Source organism: Procambarus clarkii, chromosome 57, assembly GCF_040958095.1.
Source record: "Procambarus clarkii isolate CNS0578487 chromosome 57, FALCON_Pclarkii_2.0, whole genome shotgun sequence".
NCBI lineage: Eukaryota > Metazoa > Arthropoda > Malacostraca > Decapoda > Cambaridae > Procambarus > Procambarus clarkii.
Window position 1 is genome coordinate 10,743,867 of NC_091206.1, and position 19,069 is coordinate 10,762,935.

Here is a 19,069-nt window from a genome sequence, read left to right on the forward strand (position 1 = left end):
GACTCTCTGCACCTATTTTCAGTTTCAAATTACGACTTTTTATACCGAAAATATGCCAATTACTGAAAACAGCGATGGGTCATATTTTGCCCAAACCCCCCTGCAGTTTTCAAAATGTCTGAAATGTCGGAAATTTGACTCCTGAGCGTGATTTTTGAGCCGAATACTGACTCTCTGCAACTATTTTCAGTTTCAAATTACGACGTTTCATACCGAAAATATGCCAATTACTGTAAACGGCGATAGGTCATATTTTGCCCAAACCCCCCTGCAGTTTTTAAAATGTCTGAAATGTCGGAAATTTGACTCCTGAGCGTGATTTTTTATCCGAATTCTGACTCTCTGCACCTATTTTCAGTTTCAAATTACGACGTTTCATACCGAAAATATGCCAATTACTGTAAACGGCGATGGGTCATATTTTGCCCAAACCCCCCCTGCAGTTTTCAAAATGTCTGAAATGTCGGAAATTTGACTCCTGAGCGTGATTTTTTATCCGAATTCTGACTCTCTGCACCTATTTTCAGTTTCAAATTACGACTTTTTATACCGAAAATATGCCAATTACTGTAAAAGGCCATGGGTCATATTTAGCCCAAACCCCCCTGCAGTTTTCAAAATGTCTGAAATGTCGGAAATTTGATTCCTGAGCGTGATTTTTGAGGCGAATACTGACTCTCTGCACCTATTTTCAGTTTCAAATTACGACGTTTCATACCGAAAATATGCCAATTACTGTAAACGGCGATGGGTCATATTTTGCCCAAACCCCCCCTGCAGTTTTCAAAATGTCTGAAATGTCGGAAATTTGACTCATGAGCGTGATTTTTTATCCGAATTTTGACTCTCTGCACCTATTTTCAGTTTCAAATTACGACTTTTTATACCGAAAATATGCCAATTACTGAAAACGGCGATGGGTCATATTTTGCCCAAACCCCCCTGCAGTTTTCAAAATATCTGAAATGTCGGAAATTTGACTCCTTAGTGTGATTTTTGAGTCGAATTCTGACTCTATGCACCTATTTTCAGTTTTAAATTACGACGTTTCATACCGAAAATATGCCAATTACTGAAAACGCCGATGGGTCATATTTTGCCCAAACCCCCCTGCAGTTTTCAAAATGTTTGAAATGTCGGAAATTTTACTCCTGAGCGTGATTTTTGTGCCGAATTCTGACTCTCTGCACCTATTTTCAGTTTCAAATTACGACTTTTTATACTGAAAATATGCCAATTACTGAAAACGGCGATGGGTCATATTTTGCCCAAACCCCCTGCAATTTTTAAAATGTCTGAAATGTCGGAAATTTGACTCCTGAGCGTGATTTTTGAGCTGAATTCTGACTCTGCACCTATTTTCAGTTTCAAATTACGACGTTTCATACCGAAAATATGCCAATTACTGAAAACGGCGATGGGTCATATTTTGCCCAAACCCCCCTGCAGTTTTTAAAATGTCTGAAATGTCGGAAATTTGACTCCTGAGCGTGATTTTTTAGCCGAATTCTGACTCTCTGCACCTATTTTCAGTTTCAAATTACGACTTTTTATACCGAAAATATGCCAATTACTGAAAACAGCGATGGGTCATATTTTGCCCAAACCCCCCTGCAGTTTTCAAAATGTCTGAAATGTCGGAAATTTGACTCCTGAGCGTGATTTTTGAGCCGAATTCTGACTCTCTGCACCTATTTTCAGTTTCAAATTACGACTTTTTATACCGAAAATATGCCAATTACTGAAAACGGCGATGGGTCATATTTTGCCCAAACCCCTGTTTTCAAAATGTCTGAAATGTCGGAAATTTGACTCCTGAGCGTGATTTTTGAGCCGAATTCTGACTCTCTGCACCTATTTTCAGTTTCATATTACGACGTTTCATACCGAAAATATGCCAATTACTGAAAACGGCGATGGGTCATATTTTGCCCAAACCCCCCTGCAGTTTTTAAAATGTCGGAAATTTGACTCCTGAGCGTGATTTTTGAGCCGAATTCTGACTCTCTGCACCTATTTTCAGTTTCAAATTACGACATTTCATACCGAAAATATGCCAATTACTGTAAACGGCGATGGGTCATATTTTGCCCAAACCCCCCTGCAGTTTTCAAAATGTCTGAAATGTCGTAAATTTGACTCATGAGCGTGATTTTTTATCCGAATTCTGACTCTCTGCACCTATTTTCAGTTTCAAATTACTACTTTTTATACCGAAAATATGCCAATTACTGAAAACGGCGATGGGTCATATTTTGCCCAAACCCCCCTGCAGTTTTCAAAATATCTGAAATGTCGGAAATTTGACTCCTGAGTGTGATTTTTGAGCCGAATTCTGACTCTATGCACCTATTTTCAGTTTCAAATTACGACGTTTCATACCGAAAATATGCCAATTACTGAAAACGCCGATGGGTCATATTTTGCCCAAACCCCCCTGCAGTTTTCAAAATGTCTGAAATGTAGGAAATTTGACTCCTGAGCGTGATTTTTGAGCTGAATTCTGACTCTCTGCACCTATTTTCAGTTTCAAATTACGACTTTTTATACCGAAAATATGCCAATTACTGAAAACGGCGATGGGTCATATTTTGCCCAAACCCCCCTGCAATTTTTAAAATGTCTGAAATTTGACTCCTGAGCGTGATTTTTGAGCCGAATTCTGACTCTGCACCTATTTTCAGTTTCAAATTACGACGTTTCATACCGAAAATATGCCAATTACTGAAAACGGCAATGGGTCATATTTTGCCCAAACCCCCCTGCAGTTTTTAAAATGTCTGAAATGTCGGAAATTTGACTCCTGAGCGTGATTTTTGAGCCGAATTCTGACTCTCTGCACCTATTTTCAGTTTCAAATTACGACGTTTCATACCGAAAATATGCCAATTACTGTAAACGGCAATGGGTCATATTTTGCCCAAACCCCCCTGCAGTTTTCAAAATGTCATAAATGTCGGAAATTTGACTCCTGAGCGTGATTTTTTATCCGAATTCTGACTCTCTGCACCTATTTTCAGTTTCAAATTACGACTTTTTATACCGAAAATATGCCAATTACTGAAAACAGCGATGGGTCATATTTTGCCCAAACCCCCCTGCAGTTTTCAAAATGTCTGAAATTTGACTCCTGAGCGTGATTTTTTATCCGAATTCTGACTCTCTGCACCTATTTTCAGTTTCAAATTACAACGTTTAATATCGAAAATATGCCAATTACTCAAAACGGTGATGGGTCATATTTTGCCCAAACCCCCCTGCAGTTTTTAAAATGCTGCTGGAGTTCTGCTGGATAGTTCAGTTTTCAGCAGCAATTTTAAACAGATGGAGTCTGTTTTGTGATACCTACCTCTCTGGGTGCCTAACCCATTAGATGGCAGACACAGAATGCTTCCAACCACATGGGGGTTTCTATAGGCCATTGCTCCTTATGCCTCTCTGAGGGAGGGTCAAATTCTGGCTCGTGGTCTCTGGTAGGCTAGAATTCCAATCGAATTGACTGATGCCATGGTCTAATATATACATATCAGCCGGGTATAGCTCCGGGGAGCCAGAGGGGCTCTCCATAGAAAAGCTTTCAAATTACTATAGGATAAAACAAAATAATGGTTGCCTACCAGTTTTCTTTTTTTTTATCAATTCAGAATCAATCCAAAGTTTCTGTACATTATACTGTACATGATACTTGTAAACTAACATGTGAATTTGGCAAGTGTGCCACGTGACTTTAAACACCACTCAAAAATTGAAGAGGAAAAGACTATGGCCTAATAGACCCTTTTTATCAATTTGAAAGATGCATTCACATAGGACAAGGGTACCAAACAAATGAATAAATTTGATCATTTTAATTTACAATATTACCAGTATTAATACCAATATTATTAATACTGATACAAATTTTCTGCCATTTTAACAAATGCTAAACTTTTAATAAAATGTAACAATATCCATACAAATGAAGTTATCTACTTCACTATGGTAGACAAAATTATGAGAAGATACAAATTTCTTTTAATCTTCTGTAGATTCTTGTTTTTTTACATTTCTGCCACGATTTTTGTCAATGTATGAGTGGGAAGACTGTCTCTCTCTTTCCTTCAGAATAAAAGTTCTACAGTCATTTATATTTAGTGCATATAATGAAGGTCCAGGGCGCAAGATTCGGGCAGATCCTATACATTCATCACCAAGATAGAAGACAGCATACTGTTGGAAGAAAGTGAATTATGAATAAAAAAAACTGGTTAATTCAGAAATAATACAAACATGAAATAGTGCAAAGAAATTTAATTTAAACAGCATGTAACTGATAGGAATTCAAAGATTTATGCATGTATGTACAGGGAGTCCCCTTCAACTACAAGCGGGTTACGTTTTGAAAAGCTTTTAGTAAAGCATATGTTGAGAACGTGTAACAAGTTTTCCCATAGGCACAATGCTATTAATAGGGATTGCATTCCCGGACCATCAAAAATTAAAACAAAACCAATATTTTTGGGATACATACATAATATAAAAAAAAAAAACAGCATTGAATGTAATGAAAGGCCATTTTCTGGGCGAGACCCAGAGGCTCCCCGGAGCTATACCGTGCTGATGTGCATATATTAGACCGTGGCAACAGTCAATCACTGGAGTTCTAGGCCTACTGGGGACCAGAGTCACTGGCCCCCTCAAAAAGAGGCACGAGGAGCAATGGCCTATAGACACCCCAGTGTAATTGGTAGTAGTCTATGTCTGCCATCTACTAGGTCAGGCACCCATTAAGGTAGGAATTCCAAAACAAACTAATGCTGGTCAAAAATTGCAAACCGAAAGCTGAACTAGCAAGCAGAACTCCCCAATCAAAATCAAGCAAACAAGAATAACTTCACCACAACCTCTGTGCATCCATCTGCGCAACCCCACTCCCTCCCTGGGAGGGGGATGGGGGGTCCCAATCCTCAACACCGGCTACTCTCCTCAGTTCAGAGGCTAAAAATATAAAAAACGTGAAAAAAACGCCAAGCAGAGGGAGGGAGGGATGCCGGCAAGCCTCTGGGTCTCACCCAGAAAATGGCGTTTCATTGCATTCAACGCTGGTTTTCTGTGGAGAGCCCCTTCGGCTCCCTAAAGTTACTTAACCAAAGATAAAGGAGAACAAGGACTTACCCGGGAGACGGCAGTCACTCACTCCTATACTCAAAGTCGAGACAACTGGCTGCAACCTGCTACTCACGACTACACATACCTGAGAAAGGCCAGGAACTTTAACGAGGTACCGTGCGGCCCGGACCAATATTCGACCTCCAAAAGCCCCTTGCCAAAATGTCAGCCCAGGACATATTACCAAAAACAGCAGCCAAAGGCGCGAACTTACAAATGTCATGGGGCATAGAGACAGACCTCAGGCTGGCTGCACCGAAAAATCCTGCGGACGACATGGGAGACCCGCGCCCTGGAACAGGGAAGAAGGAAAACTGGGTCCACCCAAAGCACGTCCCCTGCTATGGAAGCCATGATGCACAAATAACGGCGAAGAGCTACAACCCAAGGACCCCTTCAAAAAGCAGCAGACTCAATCTTCATCAGAAAAAAAGGAGACGGCTGCAAATGATCGAAACGACCACTGAAAGAGCAGAAACCCCTGCGCTGGAGGAGAGCATGAAGCTTCCTGACCTGACCCCCAGAGGCCAATGTCAACGAGAAAAAAGCCTTCACCACCATGCTGCGCCGAGTTTATTGTGAAATTCCCCCTGTGCGCATGAAATAAAGTGTTCCCAAAAAATTCATTTTTTCTTTGTAAAATGATAAATTCTTTTCCCTGAACATGTCTATGTAAAAATAAATACCAAATTCCACTTACTTTGGCTGTGGAAACGTGGACAAGGTGCGCTGTGACTTCATAAGGGCCTGGTCGCCTGTGCATGAATCGCCCAGACACGATCGCGCGGGCCATTCAAGCACCGGGTGTTGCCACAAACATATTTTCAATTATTTGTTCTATGTATTTCCAATGCGGTTTTATTTGTTTTTTATCGTATATGATGCATATTTGTGTATTTTACAATATGCATACAGTAGAATGTTCATAATGTTCCATGGAACTGTGATACATGTGTCAGTAATGTGTCCACAATAAATGTTTATTGTCGCAATATTACTTGTTAAAAATTCACTAAAATTACAATATGTACAGTTTCACACTGTATTACACACTCAGTTCTTTGGAAGTGAGTAATAATCAACGAAGTAGTCCATGGTGCACAGCGCAACTTCACTCTCGTTGCACCTGGTACAGATAAATTTTCCTTTCTGTTTCTTCATTTTGTGCTTGCAAATAACGCACTCACGTACACCCTTGGCTTTAGTACTTGTAGGTTGTATGTAGCCCAGCTTGTAAAGCATAAGGTAGTATTGAAAAGATTATAGGAAAAGTTCAATTTGTAAGGTAGTCTTGAAAAGATCGCTTTGTATGGTCCCACACAGGAAGAGATTCAGCTTGCCTTAAAGAGTGTCCATCAGTCAGAAAGAGATTCAGCTAGCCTCAAAGAGTGTCCGTCAGTTAGGAAGAGATTCAGGTATTCTTGAAAATACAGTATCTATGGAAAAAACCACCATGGAAGCCGCTAACACTGTTCATCTATGCTACTTGTGTCAGATGCATCATCACTGAACCCAGAAAATGATTCATCTATGTATCATCTAAATAAACTGGTGATAGCATAGGATTGCAAGGGTGATGCTCAGAGCTACAACTGGATACGCTCACTGTATCGTCCTCATAGGTGCTGCATCACTTGCATCTGACCTTTGTGTTAGGTCCTTATTGCGCCTAGCTTCACCGATATTATGACCCTTATGTTCTTCAAACAATAAGGTTTGAATTTCACCGACAGAGCGTTATCTTTCAACAACGCGTCAAACAGGTATTTTGGGAGCCAGAGGCGCATGCCCTACCCATGGTTGCTCATTCAGTACTAACCCAGCTAGCTGCCCTAGGGCATTCTGGGATTTTTTTCCAAAATGACTGCCTCTCACTGGAGGTCCTAGGAGTCCATTTCATACACAACCAACCTCACACACATTTAGAATGGGTACGGAAAAATCAAAGAGAGTTTTCTCGGTTTGCGCAGTTTCCCGCCGACCGAGAATACTCGCCTGGCGCAGTTAAGTGGTTAAAAAGCAGTCCTCAACCGAGGGGGTCACCACAAACCGAGGAGAAGAGAAAAAAAAAGAGCACCCAGTCCAACGACCAGGATGGCACAGGGGGTGCATGAGCAGGCCGGAGGTGAAACAATGCCCGAGAAAGCTTACGGAACGGAGCAGAAGTGACATCCACCCTGAACGCAAGCTGAAGCGGCTCTGCCAGTGCTGCACGATACGAGGCGACTGTATTTGGCATAATATGACGGTCCTGAAACAACCAAGAGAGAAAGGACAAAACAACCCGATCAGAAATCGGATACAACCTACAAAGAGACAAAAAGCACCGAAAGGACAGCCAGGAAATTTCATACTGCTGTCAAGACAAAAATTGCAGGTGGGACACCATCAATGAGCACCATACAAGTGGTGTTAAACCCACGTCAAAAAGACCAGACACAAAGAGTGGAGAAGATCGAATCAGCCACGTACCATACTGGACTGATCTGCTGAAAAAGGTGGAGCTATGGAAGACCCTCGAGTTCAGACATTGAGTAAGAAGAGCCTGAAACCAGGGCTAGACCGGCACCAAAGGGCCAACAGGACTACTCTCCCCTGGTAAGTCTCCAAGCAAAGCCAGGACCAGGAGCAACAACCAAACCGGTGGAAGGTGGTACAGGTAACCTCACCTCCAGTCCAGCCGAAAGGCATCGACCCCCACGGCCTTGCAGTTGGGGAAGGGCGCCACATACACTGGAAGACGCCTTGACCACACCGATGTGAAGAGGTCCACCTCCGGGCACTCGTACATCCAGCAGAGCCAACTGAACGAGTCAGCGTCGACCGTCCATTCCATGGATAGGGGAATGAACCGAGACAGGCCATCTGCCATGACGTTTGACACCCCATGAATGTGAACCGCCAGGAAAGCCAGAACCTGAGAACTCAGCAAATGAGTCACCCGTAGCGACCAGCACCAAAGAGCCAAGGACTGCACCGAGCTCCCGCAGTTCAGACAATGAACCACAGGGAAGCAGTCTCAATGAAGCCGGATCATTGCTCTGCGAGCGACACGAACCCTCTGAAGCGAATGCCACACCACCACAAACTCCCGCGCGTGCTGAGAGCCCGACGAAAGGGCGGACCCCACCAACCCTGGCCAGCCTGGTGAGCACTGGTCACAAAACCTCAGCCGGGAGACGAGGCATCCGTGAACACATCGAGTGAGGGCTTGGGGAGGCGCCGCGGCACAGAACCCTGAAAAAACCCGCAGAGGAAGCTGGTGACGCAGTAGCCAAAGCAAAGCTCCCAGGACCTGAACCCAGTGATCACGAGAGCAGCGGAAGGGACGTCCCCGAAGAAACCAGAATGGCTGCTTAAGCCAGATCTGACCCGATGGGTAGACCAGCACAGAGACATTCAGACTCCCGCACAGCTGCTTGAACAACCAACGTTTGACCCGGGTGCCCTCCAAAAACAGTCATAAGCGGGACTGCTGCCGCAACAATGCTGCAGGAGGGAGATACAAGGAAGCAGTCCGAGAATCCCACACAAGACCCAGCCAAGTCTGAACCTGAGAGGGAAGCAAATGGGACTTCCATCAGTTCACCAAGAACCCAATCCCGGTGAGCTGGGAAAGAACCAAATTCCTGGTGAGCAGAAATGCGGACTGGCTGGGAGCCCAGACCAGCCATTCCTCTAGATAAGTCAGAACCCGAACCCCTAACAGACGCTAATGGGTCACCACGATCAGGGTAAGGCGTGTGAACACATGAGGTGCCAGATTCAAACCGAATAGAAAGCAACAAAAGCTGTAAGTCTGTCGACCACATGACAAAACCGAGCCTGACCCTGAACCCCGGATGAATCAGGACGTGCCAATACGTGTCCCGGAAGTCAAAAAACACCATTCATGCACCTGGCACCAAAAGCAACAGAGTTTTCTCGGTTGGCGCAGCACAGTGGTTAAATAATATTAGCATTTCTGTGGGGTCTCTGGATTTGAACGCTTTCATAATCCATCCCATCATTTTTCAGGCCGCCACTATATTTGCTTGGTTATGTTAACTAAATGTCAGATCATCAGACATCATAATTCCCAGATCTTTTACATGTTGCTTCCCTTCTGTGAGTAGGTCTGATTGTGTCCTGTGCCCTGTGTTTCATTTAAGTTCCTTGTTTCCACAATACCTAAGTACCTGGAACGTGTTACCATTAAACATCATGTTACTTTCAGTTGCCCAATCGAAGACTTTATTAATATCTGCCTACAGTTTTTCAGTGTCTTCTGCAGAGGAAAGATACAACACTCCTAGGTCTTGTTCTTTATTAGAGTTCTGTAATGTCATTCCACATAATTTGTAAGTTCTGTGGTATATTTTCTTCAATTCCACATTCTATAACATGGCATTTATTTACATTGAATTACAGTACAACCTTGATTCAACGCACTATACTGGACCAACCACCAGTGTGTTGAAGCGTTGGATTCGTTGCAAGAGGTGACTTTCAAGAGGCGTTTGCGTCAGTGTCTCTCTTTGTCTTGTACACAATAAAAATGCATTATCATATTATACAGTGGTACCTCGGAACATGAGCATCCCTGTTTACAAGTTTTTCGGATTACGAGCAGGATGTGCTTGGAAAATTTACATCGGAATACGAGCGTTGCCTCGGAATACGAGGGTGTTGATACATGTACAGGCCGACTAGCGCATGGTGGCACGGCGATCGCGCCTCAGTTTACCACCCAGTGACTATCCCGCCTGAATTCTTCACAAGGATTTACAGTTTTTTGTCAGATTTTTAGCCATTTGAGCATAAAAGTTGTTATTATATATCTTGCCATGGGTTCCAAGAAAGCCAATGGTAAGGTTCAACCTAAGAAAATAGTTGTGAGTAGAGGCAGTAGAGGATGTCCCTTCTTGATTAAGAAAATGTGTGAAGTATGGGAAGAACTGCAAAGTTTTGTTGAAAAAACTCACCCAGATAAAGCTGTAGCAGCCCGTTGCATTGACCTTTTAAATGACAATGTGATGTCTTACTACAGACAAGTGTTAAAATGTAGGGAAAAGCACGTGTCTTTAGACATTCTCAGTAAAACAAGCAAGCAATGAGCCACAAGCAGGTCCTAGTGGTATGCAGGCAAAACGTGCCAGAGTGTGCACACCAGTGAAGTCCTCACTGCCTGATGTTATAATTGAAGGGGTCTCCCCTTCCAAACAGTAACACCTCTCCTCCTCCCTCCTCCTCACCATCTTCCATACGCCAACAGCAGTCATCAGCAAGGGTAAGTAATAACTTGAACATACTTATATAGTGTAGATTTAGATGAATTAGGTATAAAATTTAGTTTGAAGTGAGGTTTTTGGGTAGTCAGGAACGAATTAATTCATTTCCCATTATTTCTTATGGGGAAATTAGCTTCGGTTTACGAGTTTTCAGATTACGAGCTGTCTCCAGGAACGGATTAAACTCTTAAACCGAGGTACAGGCATACCTCAGAATAAGAGTTTAATCCGTTCCTGGAGACGCCTCGCCTTCCGAAAACTCGCATTCCGAAGTTAATTTCCCCACAAGAAATAAAGGGAAATGAATTAATCCGTTCCTGACTACCCCAAAAACCCCACATCAAACTAAATTTTTATACCTAATTTACCTAATTCATCTAAATAAACCTACAAAACTGTGTTCCAGTTATTACTTACCTTGCTGTCGAGTGCTGTAGGCGTATGGAAGATGGTGAGGAGGGGGGAGGAGGAGAGGAGTTACTGTTTGGAAGGGGAGTCCCCTTCCATAATCACATCACATAACCCCATGCCTTGTAACACTATGGATACCACTTCTCTTTCTAAATTTTTCAAACCAGCCCCTGCTTGCCTTAAACTCTTTCTTATCTGCATCACTCGTTGCAGGGGTATTCTTTAGAAGGTCTTCGTGCAACACCCTGGCTTTCTCACAAATAATGGCCTCCGAAACACTATCACCCCTCAACTCCTTGTCGTGTATCCAAATTAATAACAACTTTTCCACTTCTTCAAGTATTTGTGGTCTTTGTGCCGTTAATGTTCTTACTCCTTTTGCCACTTTAGCACCCATAATCTTATTTTTCTTCTTAAGTACAGTATAGTGCATATTGTTGATGTGGCTTTGTTGTACTGCCTACAAAGTTCAACAACACGTGTACCGTTCTCATGCTTCCGAATGATCTCTTGTTTCTCCTCTATTGTCATCCTCACATGAGCTTTCTGGCCTTTATCCTTACCACTGGCTTTCTTGGGACCCATGGTGAGATATATAATAACAAATTGTATAGACAAATCACCAAAAATCCAACAAAACACTGAAAATCCGCGAGAAGAATTGATGTGGGGGTAGTCACTGAGCGCGAGACAATGGTAAACTGAGGGGCGGAGGGGCGACGATCGCAGAACCACCACGCGCTAGGTCGGCCTGTACGCGTATCAACAAACTCGCGTCCCGAAGTAACCCTTGCCTTCTGAGACAAATTTTTGGAGTAAATACTGCTCGCCTTCCGAAAACCTCGCATACAGGGACAATCGCATTCCGAGGTACCACTGTACCCCTATATACTGTACCTATATATTACTACTCTACTAATAAAATACCGTGTTACATTTGTAGTTTACCTTGTTGGAGTTATATCCATCTTGAAGTCTCATGGGGTTGTGAATGCTGTACAGTAAATACGTACTGTAGTGTATTATGCCGTTAGCATTGTGTTGATTAACCACCGTGCTGCGCTGAGTTTATTGTGAAATTCCCCCGGTGCGCATGAAATAAAGTGTTCCCCCCAAAAAAAAATTTTCTTCGTAAAATGATAAATTCCCTTCCCTGAACATGTCTATGTAAAAATAAATACCAAATTCCACTTACTTTGGCTGTGGGGACGTGGACAAGGTGCGCTGTGATGTCATCAGGGCCTGGTCGCCCGTGTGTGACTCGCCCAGATACGGTCGCGCGGGCCATTCAAGCACCGGGTGTTGCCACAAATATATTTTCAATTATTTGTTTTATGTATTTATGTATATGATGTATATTTGTGTCCTTTGCAATATGTATACAGTAGAACGTCACGGTTCCATGGAACCGTGATAAATGTGTCAGTAATGTGTCCACAATAAATGTTTATTGTTGCAATATTACCTGTTAAAAATTCACTAAAATTACAATATGTATAGTTTCACACACTATTTACACAGTAACACACTGTATTACACACTCAGTACTTCGGAAGCGAGTAATAATCAACGAAGTAGTCCATGGTACACAGCATGACTTCGCTCCCAGTGCACCAGGTACAGATAAATTTTTGCTTCCTGTTTCTTCATTCTGTGTGCTTGCAAATAACGCACTCATGTACACCCTTGGCTTTAGTACTTGTAGGTTGTATGTAGCCATGCTTGAAAAGCATAAGGTAGTATTGAAAAGATTATAGGAAAAGATAAATTTATAAGGTAGTCTTGAAAAGATCGCTTTGTATGGTCCCACACAGGAAGAGATTCAGCTTGCCTCAAAGAGTGCCCGTTAGTCAGAAAGAGATTCAGCTAGCCTCAAAGAATGTCCGTCAGTTAGGAAGAGATTCAGGAATTCTTGAAAATATCTATGGAAAACACCACCATGGAAGCCACTAACACTATTCATTTATGCTACTTGTATCAGATGCATCATCACTGAACGCAGAAAATGATTCATCTATGCATCGTCTAAATAAATTGGAGATAGCATAGGATTGCAAGGGTGACGCTCAGAACTACAACTGGATACGTTCGCTGTATCGTCCTCATAGGTGCTGTATCACTTGCATCCGACCTTTGTGTTAGGTCCTTATTGCGCCTAGCTTCACCAATATTATGACCCTTATGTTCTTCAAACAATAAGGTTTGAATTTCACCGACAGGGCGTTATCTTTCAACACCGCGTCGAACAGGTGTTTGGGAGCCAGAGGCGCGTGCGCCAACCATGGTTACTCATTCAGTACTAACCCAGCCAGCAGCCCTAGAGCATTCTGGGATTTTTTTCCAAGATGGCTGCCTCTCACTGGAGGTCTGAAGAGTCCATTTCGCACACAACCAACCTCGTACACATTTAGAATTGGTACCGAAAAATCAAAAAGAGTTTTCTCAGTTGGTGCAGTTTCCTGCCGATCAAGAATACTCGGTTGGCACAGTTAAGTGGGTAAGTAGTTCTGCTGTATGTTGAGTATTACAATACCGTTTATGAAAACTATTGTACACTAAAATTACTGCAACTTTAATTTTAACACTATGTACACACTTTAACCCTCAAACTGCTAAGGGCCTTTTTGTCTTCAACACCCACAGGCACAACAAAAAAAAAAAAAAAAAAATCCAAAAAACCAGCATTGAATGTAATGAAACGCCATTTTCTGGGTGAGTCCCAGAGGCTTCCCGGAGCTTACCAGGCTGATATGCTAATGTCAAACTTTGGCATCAGTCATGTGTACGGAGTTCTTATAGGCCTACCGGGGACCACAAGCCTGAACCTGGCCCCTCTCTAGAGAGGCAAGGGGAGCAATGTCCTATAGAAACCCCCGTGGGGTTGGAAGCATTCATTGTCTGCCATCGACCGGGTTAGGCACCCAGAAAGGTAGGCATACCAAAACAAACCTCTATTCTGGTGAAAATTGCAACCAAAAACCGAACGAGTGGATAGAACTCCCCAAACAAAAACGAGCAAACTAGTACAGGCATACCTCAGTTTAAGAGTTTAATTGGTTCCTGGAGACGCCTCGTATTCCGAAAACTCGTATTCCGAAGCTAATTTCCCCATAAGAAATAAAGGGAAATGAATTAATCCGTTCCTGACTACCCCAAAAACCCCACATCAAACTAAATTTTTATACCTAATTCATCTAAATAAACCAACAAAACTATGTTCAAGTTATTACTTACCTTGCTGTTGAATGCTGTAGACGTATGGAAGATGGTGAGGAGCGGGGAGGAGGAGAGGAGTTACTGTTTGGAAGGGGAGTCCCCTTCCATTATCACATCAGGCAGTGAAGACCTTTCTGGTGTGCTCTCCCTAGGACGTTTTATCTGAGTGCCACTAGGTCCTGGTTGAGGTTCACTGCTCGATTTCCTCACCACAAATCTGTCCAAACCCTGGCTTTCTCACAAATAATGGCCTCCGAAACACTGTCACCCCTTAACTCCTTGTCGTGTATCCAAATTAATAACAACTTTTCCACTTCTTCAAGTATTTGTGGTCTTTGTTTCGTTATTGTTCTGACTCCTTTTGCCACTTTAGCACTCATAATCTCATTTTTCTTCTTAAGTATAGTGCATATTGTTGATGTGGCTTTGTTGTACTGCCTACAAAGTTCAACAACACGTGTACCGTTCTCATGCTTCCGAATGATCTCTTGTTTCTCCTCTATTGTCATCCTCACATGGGCTTTCTGGCCTTTGTCCTTACCACTGGCTTTCTTGGGACCCATGGTGAGATATATAATAACAAATTGTATAGTCCAATCACCAAAAATCCAACAAAACACTGAAAATCTGCGAGAAGAATTGATGTGGGGTAGTCACTGGGCGCGAGACAATGGTAAACTGAGGGGTGGAGGGGCGACGATCGCCGAACCACCACGCGCTGGGTCGGCCTGTACGCGTATCAACAAACTCGTGTCCCGAGGTAACCCTCGCGTTCCGAGACATATTTTTCGAGGAAATCCTGCTCGTATTCCGAAAAACTCGCATACAGGGACACTTGCATTCCGAAGTACCACTGTATGACATCACCCGTCATCACGCCGCTGTCTGCGCAGCTCCCCCCTCCCTGGGAGAGGGAAGGGGTAGCCCCAGACCTACCACACCGGCGATCCACACCCCAGTTCTGAGGCTGGATGTCAAAACACGCGAAAAACTGCGTGTTTTGACATCTCCCTCCGACCGGAGGGAGGGAGGGAGGGAAGGAATCCGGGGAACTTCCGGGACTCACCGAGAAAATGGCGTTTCATTACATTCAACGCTGGTTTTCTGAGGGGAGCCCCTATGACTCCCCGGAGCTAACTACCCACAGAGGAAAAGAATAGGGATAGACCCGGGAGGCGGTCGCCGCACACTACTCAACCCAAAGTCGAGACAACAGGTCGCATCCACCGACCCAAAGTGACACAGTCCCGACTGGGCCCAGGAACGTGTACAAAGTATACCTAAAAAAGGCTTTCGACAGAGTTCCACATAAGAGGTTGTTCTGGAAACTGGAAAATATTGGAGGAGTGACAGGTACGCTTCTAACATGGCTGAAAAATTTTCTGACCGATTGAAAAATGAGGGCTGTGATCAGAGGCAATGTATCGGACTGGAGAAATGTCACAAGTGGAGTACCACAGGGTTCAGTTCTTGCACCAGTGATGTTTATTGTCTACATAAATGATCTACCAGTTGGTATACAGAATTATATGAACATGTTTGCTGATGATGCTAAGATAATAGGAAGGATATGAAACTTAGATGATTGTCATGCCCTTCAAGAAGACCTGGACAAAATAAGTACATGGAGCGCCACTTGGCAAATGGAATTTAATGTTAATAAATGCCATGTTATGGAATGTGGAATAGGAGAACATAGACCCCACACAACCTATATATTATGTGAGAAATCTTTAAAGAATTCTGATAAAGAAAGAGATCTAGGGGTGGTTCTAGATAGAAAACTATCACCTGAGGACCACATAAAGAATATTGTGCGAGGAGCCTATGCCACGCTTTCTAACTTCAGAATTGCTTTTAAATACATGAATGGCGATATACTAAAGAAATTGTTCACGACTTTTGTTAGGCCAAAGCTAGAATATACAGCAGTTGTGTGGTGCCCAAATCTTAAGAAGCACATCAACAAACTGGAAAAGGTGCAAAGACATGCTACTAAGTGGCTCCCAGAACTGAAGGGCAAGAGCTACGAGGAGAGGTTAGAGGCATTAAATGTGCCAAAACAAGAAGACAGAAGAAAAAGAGGTGATATGATCACTACATACAAAATAGTAACAGGAATTGATAAAATTGATAGGGAAGATTTCCTGAGACCTGGTACTTTAAGAACAAGAGGTCATAGATATAAACTAGCTAAACACAGATGCCGAAGAAATATAGGAAAATTCACTTTCGCAAACAGAGTGGTAGACGGTTGGAACAAGTTAGGGGAGGTGGTGGTGGAGGCCAAGACCGTCAGTAGTTTCAAAGCGTTATATGACAAAGAGTGCTGGGAAGACGGGACACCACGAGCGTAGCTCTCATCCTGTAACTATACTTAGGTAATTACTTAGGTAATTACACTCAAGCCCAGGTAATCCCAGGCAGGGTACTGCTAACAGGCGCCCACAAATACCAAACAACATTCTAAGAACTGAACTCCCGGGACGTGTACACTCACAGGGACCTAGCAAGAGAAACCACCGGAAGAGAGAAGAGTAGCCAGTACACAGGGGGAAAGAACCAAGGCAGACCCCCACCAAGCAGACAGACAAAAAGAAAAAGAAAACCCCGCAAGAGGACAACGTACCCAGAGCCGGCCGCTATGATTGGTGAAAACAAGCTGAGCAGTGCCCTGCGCCCCTATCAGTGCAAACTGCTCCCTACCCCAAGGCGAACAAGGGAGACAGAACACCCGACCACACAAAGGGTGGCCGAAAACCAAGCAGTAAATGGCCAAGCAGGGGCAGAACCCAAGGAACTTGTGGAAGGGAGCCCCAAGCGCAGTACTTACAGGGCACCTAGGGAAGGAAACCCTAGGTGCATGCAGCCCGCGTACTGGAGAATCACTCCCGGCTCACGCACCACCTAGAAGACAGTCACCAAACACTCGGTACAGTGCTGAAACAACCACCAGAGCCAGAGCACACAACCTCAGCCTTTAGCATCAGCCTTAGAACTGACTGGTGAATAACCGGCGTTAGGGGTCTGGGGCTCCTCCTTCCCCCACCCGGGGAGGGGGGGAGCTGCACAAACAGCAGCGCGGCGACATGTGACGTCATGATCATTTGCTTGTTTCTTTTAGGGGAGTTCTATCCACTTGTTCAGATTTTGGTAGCAATAATTTCACCAGAATAGGGGTTTGTTTTGGGATGCTTACCTTTCTGGGTGTCTGACCTGGTCGATTGCAGACACAGAATGCTTCCAACCACACGGGGGTTTCTATAGGCCATTGCTCCCCATGCCTCTCTGAGGGGACCCAGGTTCTGGCTCGTGGTCCCCAGTAGACCCACAGAACTCCATACACATGACTGATGCCAATGTCTGACATTAGCATATCAACCTAGTAAGCTCCAGGGAAGCCGAAGGGGCTCCCCCTCAGAAAAGTGGATTGATGTAAAAAAAAAAATCAAATTGCCAAAATAGGTTGGAATACCTATTGTATACTTATTTATTCAAAACTACCATAGAAATCTGTCCCTTTCATTTGGCATTTCTGGATAATTTAAATTTAATTACATAAATTAAGCATGAAAATGTGTGTGCAGCACAGGTACTAAGAGGAGAGGGTTGGCTAAAACTCAAAAGTTTGACACTTTTAAGCTATCTTCTTCACAATAAGTGGAAATTAAAGATTATCACTAGACCTAGAAATGGTTTTAAAGATTGAAAACTGCCATTCTACTAGAAAAATATTTGATTTAAAAGAGTTTTCAGGCATTTAATACTGGGAAACTGGGAGCCATCAATAAGTAATGGGCCAATACTGGTTGATATACACACAAGCAATAACTAATTCCCCCAAAACCAGCGTTGAATCTAATGAAACGTCATTTTCTGGGCGAGACTTGGAGGTTCCTCGGAGCTATACCGGGGTGATGTGTATATATTAGATTGTGGCAAGTCAGTCGAAGGAGTTCTAAGCCTACCGGGGACCAGAGCCAGAACCTGGTCCCCTCATGAGAGGCACGAGGAGCACCCATGCTCCTCGTGCTTCCAAAGACACCCCTGTGTAATTGGAAGCAGTCTTTGTCTGCCATCTACCAGGTCAGGCACCCAGAAAGGAAGGAATTTCAAAAACTGCTGCTGGTCAAAAATTGCAAACCGAAAGCCGAACTAGCAAACAGAACTCCCAAATCTAAAACAAGGAAAGAAACATGACGTCACCACAACCGCTGCGCATCTGTCTGCGCAATCCCCCCACCCCAGAAGGGAGACAGGGGGGTCCCAGACTTCCATGCCAGCAACTCTCCTCAGTTCAGAGGCCGAGTATCAAAAAATTGATAAACCGCCGACTGGAGGGAGGGAGGGATGCCGGGGAGCCTCTGGGTCTAACCCAGAAAATGGCGTTTCATTACATTCAACGCTTGTTTTCTGTGGAGAGCCCCTTCAGCTTCTGGAGCTACCTAACCAAAGATAAGAAGAAAAGGGACTCACTAGGGAGGCGGCCGTCACTTGCTCCTCAACTCTAAGTCGAGACAACAGGCCGCAACCTGCGACCCAAGGCTATACATGCCCGAGATGGACTAGGAACATTAAGAAGGTAACGTGCAGCCAGGACCCTGTTCGACCTCCAATAGCCCAGTGACCAAAAGAAACGCCAGGACATTACCAAAAAAGCAGCCGAATGCCGAACTTACGAACGGCGTGGGCACAGAGAAAAACTGCAGGCTGGCAGGACCGAATAATCCTGCGGACAACCTGGGAGACCCGCGCCCTGGAATAGGGAAGAAGGGAAACTGGGTCAACCCAAAGAGCATACTCTGCCACAGAGGCCGTAACGCGCAAAGGACGGCGAAGAATTAAACACAAAACATGATGCACCTCTGGCCAAACCAACCAAGCATCAACAAACCAAGGACCCTTTCAGAAAGCAGCAGTCTCATTCTTTGCCAGAAAAGAAAAGACTGCTGCAAACAAAGAAAAGACCACTAGGACCGAAAGAGCAGAAACCCGTGCGCCGGAGAGCATGAAACTCTCCGACC

General features: G+C 43.9%; 1 protein-coding gene across 3 annotated transcripts in view; it reads right to left on the reverse strand.

Annotated features, from left to right (window-relative positions):
- Positions 1 to 3,833: 3,833 nt before the first annotated feature.
- LOC123745083 (mitochondrial tRNA-specific 2-thiouridylase 1) overlaps positions 3,834 to 19,069 on the reverse strand; it is a 95,926-nt gene continuing 80,690 nt past the window's right edge. For all 3 annotated transcript variants that reach the window (XM_069306257.1, XM_069306258.1, XM_069306256.1), the window contains one exon: positions 3,834 to 4,209. In XM_069306257.1, coding sequence (XP_069162358.1) covers positions 4,015 to 4,209 — 195 coding nt within the window. In that variant the 3' untranslated portion in view covers positions 3,834 to 4,014. The remainder of the gene's footprint in view (positions 4,210 to 19,069) is intronic.